This window comes from Arvicola amphibius, chromosome 10 (assembly GCF_903992535.2).
Source record: "Arvicola amphibius chromosome 10, mArvAmp1.2, whole genome shotgun sequence".
Classification (NCBI taxonomy): domain Eukaryota; kingdom Metazoa; phylum Chordata; class Mammalia; order Rodentia; family Cricetidae; genus Arvicola; species Arvicola amphibius.
The window spans coordinates 71,793,159-71,803,341 of record NC_052056.1 but is presented as its reverse complement, the minus strand read 5'-3'; the positions used below and the strand labels follow the sequence as shown (position 1 = coordinate 71,803,341).

General features: G+C 50.9%; 1 protein-coding gene across 1 annotated transcript; it reads right to left on the bottom strand.

Moving 5' to 3' along the window:
* Window positions 1-2,010: 2,010 nt before the first annotated feature.
* Tmem41a (transmembrane protein 41A) lies at window positions 2,011-9,676 on the bottom strand. Its single transcript, XM_038346869.2, has 5 exons — window positions 9,476-9,676; window positions 8,113-8,266; window positions 5,960-6,121; window positions 4,816-4,954; window positions 2,011-2,830 (listed from the first exon to the last, which is right to left on the bottom strand). Exons 1-5 carry the CDS (start codon window positions 9,592-9,594, stop codon window positions 2,610-2,612), a joined length of 795 nt encoding a protein of 264 aa, XP_038202797.1. The 5' UTR covers window positions 9,595-9,676; the 3' UTR covers window positions 2,011-2,609.
* Between the last annotated feature and the right edge of the window lie 507 nt (window positions 9,677-10,183).

The window sequence follows — 10,183 nt, the reverse complement described above, 5'->3', positions numbered from 1 at the left end:
TATGGCCCAGCCTTCCCAGGCAGCAAGGCGTTTCTTTGCTGAAGCCATAGAACAAACGTCCCAATGTGCTTACCTCCATCCAGACTGTCCCACTGGGTACGTTTGTTTGCTTATCTGCATGGCTTACCCGGCACTGCAAATGCCCCTTCAAACAAGAATGGACTGAACGAGGCTGCTGAGTGGAGGACCCAGTGGAACCCAGAACGTTTCTCAGGGACAAGTGGCTGAAGAGGACAGCTCTCAGAAACAGGGAAAGAACTGGGTGAGGCTTTGGCAAAGGCGTGCCAGCAGGATTTCAGGTGCCACATCCTCAGTAGATGGCAAGGCCACTGTCAGGAAGCTTCCAGCACAATCACAGCCCTGCTCCCCAGGGCCCCTGCACAGCACTGGAGGTCACTGGTACCCAGCCAGTGACCACAGTCCTCCCATGGCTACAAGCTAGAGGGCCCAGCCACACGTGCAAGCTATTAGGAAAAGGTATCTTGACCACAGCACCCGGGGCTCTTCACCTTTAGAACCCCACTTCCCAGCAGATGAGGAAATCTTTTGAGTCTTTTTTCATTAATATATGTATGTCTGCCCCACCCCTCCCTCTCTTTCTCTCTGTGATTATTTATTACAATGATTTGAGCTCCTGTTGATTCAGGACAAATGAATTTCTTTCAAGTATTGAAGTCTCAAAATGAACTCCCTTGTCTCCTTGAAGCTCCCAGGTCCCCGGCTCCACGTCATTCTCAGATACTGGCTCTGGCTTTGTACTGAACAGCAATGGGAACAAGAACGATTATGGAAACAAACCAATGCATGAAATTAAACAAAATGTCTACCTGGTGTGTTCTGGTCCTGTCTTTTCCTAACGGTGCTGTTGGTGTCTGCTGCCCTGCCAGAGTTTTCAGGGAAAAGGCAAGCTGGGTTCTGCAGCCAGGACTCTGACATTTCAGGGACAAGCACTGAAGTTACCGTTTCCATTTTGTCTGAGTTTTCCCATAAAGGCTTAGGCAGGCACTCTGGTTCTTCCTGAGCCATCTCCTGCCATTCCTGCAGCTGTCCTGTTACCAATGACATCACTCTTAAAGAAGCCAAGAGAGGCAAATGGGAAGCTGGCATAATTTGGTCAGAGGCCTGCTGGGAATAGGGAGCTAAACCAGTCTTTCAGGTTATATTTTTTAGGCAATTCTGGTCCCTTTGGTAAAGGCAGTTTTGAGTCAGCAACACGCAGAGACAAGCTCTCAAGTTCTGTCTTCACTGCAGAATGTTTATGTCCATGGATTAGGGAAATCCCTTCCCCTGTGAGCTCAATCCTGACAGGGCACACTTGTGCGAAACCCCGCTGGGGACACACATGCAAAGGGGGAGAAAACCCTGTCTTCTCTTCCTCTCTACTCCAAAATGCTCTGGAACCACCGGCTTCAAGTGTAGTCTCTTTCCTGTCATCCCCTCATTAGAAAGGCTTCTTTTACACATTTCTTTTTTTAATGAAAGCCTGAAAACGCCATGACATGGAAATCCGCTCTCACTGTGGAACCCAAGTACGCACATCAGGCCTCGACTGAAGCCTTGGCAAGACTCCTGGCTGAGCCCAGACCTGAGACAAACACACCAGCCCAGCCTGTGATGCCTGAGAGCAGCAGTGCTGGCAAGTCCTCGTCGTGAGTTGTCCCATGAGGTCCAAGCCCACAGAGCTATTGGCCCAGGGCCACAGCAGGAAGACGCAGTGACAGCTGTGAGTGACTACCAGACAGGCAAGCACTCACACCGCTCTTCCCTCTTTGAATTAAAAAGTACAAATTCCTCAGCTGTTCTTGCAAAGGCAAAACAACAACAACAAAAAAAATCACAGGGTGTTTACTGGCTGACAGCCTCCTGTACTGATGCCACTCTCCCAGCAGGAGGCGGTAGAAGGGATTCCCAGGCGGAAAATACACAACCAGCCATTTGATTCAGACGAAGCATGGCAGGGCCTTGGGATGAGGGATCATTTCTTCAGAACACATTCAAAACAAACAAAGCTGGTTCCATTCATATTTAATAATGTTTGAATCAGCTTAACTCTGAAGACGTACAACCACAAGGATCTTAGACATAGAAATATCAGTGTGTGAACAGGGATATTACAGGAATCATTGCACTCGAGCTGTGTGTAAGTCTTAGGCAGTTCGCCATGGGTCCCTTGGCTTATGGAGAGGTAGATCATCAGCAAAAAGGTAGAGAAGACACTCTTTGGGACTAACGGGCTAGAGCTCTGTCTGGTACTAATATCCACAGGGACTCAACAGAAGTACCTGCTACACAGCCTGCCCAAAAGGCCCCCAGCATCTTCTCCCAAGACATCTCAGGGACTGGCAAGAGGCAAGCCCAACAGACTGAGTCCCTATTATTGGACAGAACCAAAACAAGATTTCCTAGAAAGCAGTCCATTTCACAGAACCCTGCTAAATGGGACTGGACCCTCAAGCAGAGCGCCCTTCTGACAGGCCTCTGCACACACTAGAACACCGTTCAGATCACCTTTCTGAGGGTGATTAAAACACAGCGAGGACAATAAAGGCCCGTGCCCATCACAGAGACCAGCAGCAGAGTCCAGGGCTGTGGTAAACACGGCACCTGGGTCACGCGTCCTTCCTGCCACCGAGGTGACGAGTGCTCCTTGGGTCACTCAGGGCCAGGTGCTTTCGGCTGAATTTCTTGATGAGGGTTCCAGGAACCAAAGCAACCAGGGCAATGGCCAACAGCTTCAGGACAGTTTCCCAGGAGAAAAGAGCATCCAGAGAAGTGAGGGTGGACAGGATGGAGCCTGTCTGCACGCAGATGAAATTGTATGGAATCAAACCTGGAGAAAAGCAAAGTGGAGATGGTCCATTGATGGGGCAAGACGGCAGGAACGGCACTAGATGACGGCCAGGGATTCAGAACAGTGACTCAGTCTCCAACTCTTAACCCCCTAACGTTCTACCTCCTTCCTTTTCTCTCCAGGCTTCCTATACACATCTGCCTTATCCAACAAAAGGCACTAACTGGGACACACAAATATGTGTGTGTATACATACATATATGTATGTATGTATATACACATTTCCATAAGGAAAATTTATTACCCACACAGAAAAATAAATAAGTCAGAGAGTGAGCTGAGAGATGCTGGAGTCTGTGTCCCTGCTGAAGGTGGGACCCAAGAGCTGAACCAGAGAAAGAGACCAGCAACATGAAATTTTCAGTGTGCATTAAAGACTTTCAAAACCCAACAAACAAAACAACTTTCTTCAAAGTACAACTTTGTTCTGCACTCAAAGAATTCAGCTGGCCTCTGGACTCCATAGTCTGCCTGGCAGCTGGGCAGCAGGTGGCATAAAAATTTCTTAGAATCAGGTATGATGGCACATCATTTCAGGAATCAGGAGGTGGAGGCAGGAGGATAGCAGCAAATTCAAGGCCAGCCTGGACTACGTGCTGAGACTTTGTCTCAAAACCAAAACCAACCACCAAGAACCCTGTGATGTGTGAGGGAAAAAAGGAAAACACTAGGTCAGGCATAAGGGAGCACACCTTCTGCGCCAGCACTCAGGAGGGAGGCGGGTGGATCTCTGTGTGTTCTAAGACTTCCTGGTCTACAAAGCAAGTTGGGAGCCAGCCAGAGCTCCATAGAGAGACCCTGTCTCAGAAGGAAATGGTAAGCCATGTGTAGTGGATGCCTGCAGTCCCAGCACTTGGAAGACTGACAGACAGACAAACAATCAAAAAAGAAAACCTGAAAGTTTGAGCCCCGCCTTGGCTACATAATACAGCCACATCACAAACAAATAAGACAAAATACATCCTTGGGCTCCACCTCAGAGACGCTAGTTCTTGCTCTGCAGTAAAACCTGGGAGCCCACATTTTAGAGATCTCTTTCCCGCCCCCACTCCTGAGTTTCTGATTGGCTGGGACCCTGATCACCCATTCCTCTACTTCAGGGAAGAAGTATGTGGGAGATAATGATCAGACCGTTCAAGGTCACACAGCCTGGCCTTCAAGAAGGAACTCTGACTCCAGGTCTTTCCAAGCTGGTGTCACTTCGGTGATGACAAGCTTTTAGCCCCCATTAGCTGAGACGCTGAGGTGCTCAGCAAGATGCTACAAGAGCTGGCTGTGGTCAGCCTCCTTCCGTCTCTCTCAGACATTCCTATTAATAGCAGCTGCACATTTGTTAACTTGGACATCCCCTGAATGTCATTCCCCACACTCTAAGAAAGGTCTGAGCATCTCTGCCCCTGGCTTAAGGAGGGTGATGGCTTACCGCCGTGAGAAGGTAACACTCACAGATGGGTGGGGTATGGTCACTTTAACTTGAAGCACACAATTCAAGAAACACTGCTCCTAACCCAGCTCAGATCCAGCTAAGTAATTTCCTGAGTGGAAATACGGTCATACTGTTCTCAGAAGACAGATAGAAGCCTCTCTGATGCCAGCCCTCCCTAAAACCCTTTAGTCAAAGGGGGGCAGTGCCAGAAAGGAAATCCCTTGCTCTGCACCGGCCCTTCAGCCTGCTAGCACTTCTCGGAGCCAAGTCGTATAGTTTACAGAGACAGTCCTGTTCAATCCCAGGGCCCAGCAAGTACTGGGCACATAAGAAGAAGCACTGAATTTGGCCACGGAATGAACAACCCTTAGTTGTTCCAAAAGCATTGTATGGGTTTCATGTTCAAGCCAGAGGAGGTTTGAAATCAGAGAAGGCTGTGTCAGGGGCAGGCTTGAAGATGCTGCTGGTGGGCAAGCATATGGCCAGGTGGCAAGTGGCAGAGGGCAGGGCCTCCACCAGCACCCCTCCCCCATCTTACCGATGAGCACGGAGAAGAAAAACTGCACGATGGGGATGTTCAGGATCGGGGCCGACAGGTTCAAGAACCAGTTTGGTGTCATGGGGAAGAGTCTGAGGAACAGCAGGAAAAAGAACAGGCTGTTTCTGTTCTCCTCCACCTGCAGAGAGAGCCCACCGTCAGGAGCAGAAGGGCTCTCCAGCTAGCTCTGAAGCTGAACGGCTCCTTCCCAGTTCCTCCCAGGTCCCCATTTTGAAAACACAACTACCAGCTGGACAGGAAATCCCATCACTCAGGAACTCGGGAGGCTGAAACAGGATTTCCACAAGTTTGATGCTAGCCTGAGTAACGCATGAGACCTTGTCACAATAAAAACAAACACGGAGGTGGGGTGGGCTGGAGAGTTGGCCTGAGTGGTTAAGAGCACTGGCTATTCTTTTAAAAGACCAGGGTTCGATTCCCAGCACCCACATGGCAGCTCACAACTGTCTATAACTCCAGTTCTGGCATCACCACACAGACATACACACAGGCAAAACCCCAATGTACATAAAAATAAATAAATAAATAATCTTAAATCTTAAAAGTCTTTTAAAATATTCTTTAAAATTTAAAAAAACAAAAACAAACTAGGCTGGAGAGATAGAGCAGACAGTAAAATGTGTGCCCTGTCAGCATAAGGATCCACATTTGATCACCAGTACCCATGTCAAATAAAAATAAAAATAAGCCTGGGGCCATGGCACAAGCCTGGGATGGCAGTGCTGGAAGCAGAGACAGGAGGATCCACGAGGTTTGCTGCCCAAGCAGTCTCGTCAAATCAGTGAGCCCGGACTCAGTGAAAGACTGTCACATGCACTGTCACAAGCACTCACACATACACGAGCACACGCACACATGCACACACACACACCAACAAACATACACGCCCAAAGTTAACTAAGTAGCTGAGAATCAGAGGGGTCAGACACTCAACTCAAAGCTAGAAAGCAAGTAAGGACAAGAATGGAACTGGGATTTGTTCACGGGTCTCTGCTTCTGAAAGACATCAAATGAACCCTTCCCAGCCCCCAGGTAGGGTGAAGGAGCACAACCCCTGCTTCTCACTCCTCTCAGACCGTGAGCTGATGCTCAGGGACTAGCACTGAGGTGTGCCCCATCTTACCTTCCTCTGCAGCAGGGCCACTTTATCGGGAAAGTAGGAGATGACCAGCTGTTTGCCAAAAATGCTGGAAAGCAGGTAGCAGCATGTGGCACCCACCGATGTCAGCACACAGCACAGCAAAAGTCCCAGCCATGGTCCAAACAAGGCACCAGCCAAAACATTCTGCAAAGAAAGCAAGACCTCGGCCATGAGAACATCTAGCCGCTGCCAGTGGACTGTCCTGTCCTGGAGTCAGTGTCCTGTCCTAGAGCCAGTGACCTGTCCTGTCCTGGAGCCAGTGGACTGGCCTGTCCTGGAGCCAGTGGACTATCCTGAAGCCTGTGGCCTGTCCTGTCCTGGAGCCTGTGGCCTGTCCTGGAGCCAGTGGCCTGTCCTGGAGCCAGTGGCCTGTCCTGGAGCCAGTGGACTGTCCTGGAGCCAGTGAACTGCCCTGGAGCCAGTGGACTATCCTGGAGCCTGTGGCCTGTCCTGTCCTAGAGTCAGTGGCCTGTCCTAGAGTCAGTGGCCTGTCCTGGAGCCTGTGGCTGTCCTGTCCTGGAGCCTGTGGCCTGTCTTGTCCTGGAGCCTGTGGCCTGTCCTGGAGCCAGTGGCCTGTCCTGGAGCCAGTGGCCTGTCCTGGAGCCAGTGGTCTGTCCTGTCCTGGAGTCAGTGGCCTGTCCTGGAGCCTGTGCATTGGCTCCCTCACTTTCAGAGATTTTCACAGCTAAAACCCAAGGCCCATTTTGGCAAATGGAAACATGGAATATAAGCCTTGTCTTAGGCTCCTCACCTGCACAAGGACAAGGCCGAGACCTCAGTGGGCACTGGCAAGTTGAAAAGGAGACTAGGTACAGACATTACCTAACTGTGGCAAGGGCTATAGTTACCCCATAGTCACTGGGGCACCAAAAAGAAGTGAAGCTCACAGGCTATTCTTACTATTGTGCAGACCGCGAATGGACCTTTGGCAATCCGAGTAAGATGGCTTCATGGCTTTTCACCTGGTTAGTAAGCTCACGCCGCTGCACTTCTGTGTTGGCCACAGTCCTAACTGACTTGTAAAGCCTTAGCTTCACAGAGATGGAAACATTAATCTTCTAATTAATTAAACATTAATACTTCTAAGTGCAGTTTGGCTGATGAATATCGCCCTGCCTCATAGCACAGGATCTGGGAGAAAGCACATGGGAAAAGCCAAGTGTGCCGGCACATGCCTGTGACGCCAGCACTTGGGAGGCTGAGGCAGGAGCATTGGTTTGATTTTAAGGCCAGCCTGGGCTAGCGTATGAGTTCCAGACCAGTCTGTGCTACAGAGTGAGGTCTCGTCTCAAAGCATGAACTGGACAGATGGCTCAGCAGCCGACAGTGCTGCCTGCTAATGTGGAGGACCAGTGTTTGGGTCCCAGCACCCACGCTGGGTGGCCGACAACCGCCTGTAACACCAGCTCCAGGAGATCTGGTGCCCTCTTCTGACCTCCACGGGCACCTATACATATATACACAGACACACACGTACACATAAACCAATCTTTTAAAAAGCATGAGTGAGTGAGTAAATGAACGAGTGAGCCAAGCTAAGCAAACAGGCAAGAGGGGACCTCAGCGGTGAGGCTGTGGCTGCAATACATACTTGGCGTACATATGTATGCATACATATGTCCTAAGTAGTCCTCAGTAGACCTCTGTCTTGTGCTACCCCCATCCTACGGGGAGAGACAGCAGCACAACCAAGATCACACTAGGCAGTATTAAAATGCACCCCAATTCCGGGTACACAGCCCTTACTAGTCCAGGCTCTATAGTACCAAATAGCAGCTAGCTCTTGCTTTGTCCTGAAGCAGGATCAGCTCAAGGGGGAAATCAGTCCCAGGTCGGCCCTGACCTCCACCGTCCAGCTCCCTCTCTCAGACATGTTTGATTTTCTTCCCGTTTCCAACCCACAATCTGCTTGGGTAGATCTAAGATGGATCGGGAGTAGAAAAAGGTGCTGGGAGAGGAGAGGGGAGCAGGACAATGGGAAGCTTGGAGCACCACTAAATGCTGAGTGCCCTCTTGTGCCAGCCTCCCCGAGCTCATGTTTCATTTCGTCCCACCACACAACCAAAGGAGGGCCTGGGGGAGCGGCCACATTTTACAGAAGCAGAAGCAGGTTGGAAAGAAGGCAAGACACTGACCAGGAAACTGGAGCCAGGGATGGCAAAGCCCTGTTTGTAGAGGTAGGCACTGCAGAAGAGCAGGAACACATAGGCCTGGTGCTCCTTCCGGTACTCTCTAAGGACCTCAGAGAGCTCCCGCAGCTCGGCTAGATCTGAGGGGAACCACAGTGACCTAGGGATTGGAAAATCAGATGGAAACATGGGCTCCAGAGAAGCCTTGTGACTAAGAAAGTTACTCGACGTGTATTCTTTCTAGAGTAAGTTATAAACATGTAATCTGGCCATCTGGGAATACATACAAAGAAGAACTCGAGATGACAAGTGACCCAGTATAATACAACACAGGCAAATAGGAGAGCTCTGGCTTGGGAGCAAGAGACCAGAACGGACATCCCCATTCTGCTGTGTTCCAGTTGTGTGACCTTGTAGTGTCAATGGGTCTCATTTTCCTTGCCTAAAAAGAGTCTTGTGCTGGATAACCGCTGAATTCCCTCTTTACTTACTCAGAGGGTGTCAGATGGAATCCCGCAGCCTCCCCAACCCTCAGCATGGTCTCAGCACTGATCTGGGTTATAGTCTCCTTGATCTAGTCCAAAGATGCAGGTATATGCGTTTCCAGGCAAGTTGCCTGCCTTTCAAGGAGACCCCTCCCCAGCAAGCCCAGAACTATTTAGACACCGTGTTGCCCCAGATGTACTAGGCAAAAACAAGTTTCAATTTTATCTATCTCACATCATTAATACAGCTTTCTTGATAATATGGCAGGCTTGCAGCCAATCCTTCCCAAGAGCCTCCCTTTTCACCCCGCTCTAGGCCTGGAGCATTGTGAATCCGGTCAAAGTACAAAGACTACCCTGCCTCTGCCATCTCAACACTCCAGCAGAGATAAACTGTAAGCAACCCCTCCTAGTTCTTCCAGAGTACCTCTGACATTCACAAGAAAGCTCTTTCAGTTCCAGTAAAAGACAATGGTTACTGCAAACAGTTGTCCTGCAACTCAAATACCAATTAAGCCTCTTGATAATGCGGCAATGAGCCAGGCATATTTCATGCACTTTGTAAGTAGTATGCAGCAATCGGGCAACCCGCCCCTTGAGTCTGCTGACGCCTCCTGACGCCTCCTGACTCGCTCGGCTGTCATGGGGAGCAGTCAGGCAGGAAGAGGCCAGACCGGATCACAGCCTCATAACACCAAGTCCGGGCTGCGCCTCTCAAGATTGGCTGGTGTGGTAAAGTGTGTTGAAGAAGGAGAGCCACGGTGGCCGAGGTGGCTGCGGCTGGGAGGCAACCGTGCGTGCGGAGAAGCGCCAAGGTCGCCCAGCGCATCACTGGCAACCCTCCGACCTCTGCCCCAGTCACCGGCCCGCGCCCTCGCACTCACCGGCCTTGGGGCTCCTCGGCCGACGCCAGCCTCGGCCCCACGGGCAGCTGCGTGGACAGCAGGTACAGCGCGAAGGTGCAGCAGCCAAATACCAGGAGCAGGCCGAGCAGCGCGCGCATGCCGCGGCCGGGCCGGAGAGCGCTCTCCCCGCGTGGCAGCGCAGACCCTTTTCCCGAGAGCAGACTGGGCAGGCGGAACGTGTTCGCCGACGGACGGGGCGTGGTCTTGCGTGAAGCCCCGCCCGCCCCGCTCAGGCCCCGCCCCCTCCCAACTTGTGCTGGTCTGTGCTCTTCCTGCCTTCTCCGCTATGAGCTCCGACAGCGCTGCCCCTGTGTCAGAACTGGGAGTTTTAGGGGTGAGTAGTGAGCCTGCCACAGTCAGCTTGCAGCATGGTGGTCAAACAGTCTGGTCCATAGTCTGTCTCACAAAGCGAATAGCCAACAAATGTGGAACTGGCGCTGATGGTGACCACCACAGAAATAAACAGACTTGCCTTCTGTTCGGTGCCTAATGGGTGTTCACTATCCCCACTCCTCATAAACACATTTCAGTATGTGTCTTAACGGATGAAAAAAATCTCAGCGTTAAAACTCTTGTCTTGGAGCTAGCAGGTACAAACCTGTAACACACATCTAAGTCTTAAAAAGAGTCCAGTAATGCTGGACATGGTGGTCATGTGATTGATCCCAGCATGAAGAAAGACCGGAG

Excerpts from the sequence above, each read along its gene's own strand:
- Tmem41a (XM_038346869.2), bottom strand. The coding sequence starts at position 9,594 with ATGCGCGCGCTGCTCGGCCTGCTCCTGGTATTTGGCTGCTGCACCTTC. Across the intron at positions 8,267-9,475 it reads GCCGAGGAGCCCCAAGGCCG|GTCACTGTGGTTCCCCTCAG; the intron begins GTGAGTGCGAGG and ends TCCAATCCCTAG. Across the intron at positions 4,955-5,959 it reads TGGCCCTGCTGCAGAGGAAG|GTGGAGGAGAACAGAAACAG; the intron begins GTAAGATGGGGC and ends CTCTCTCTGCAG.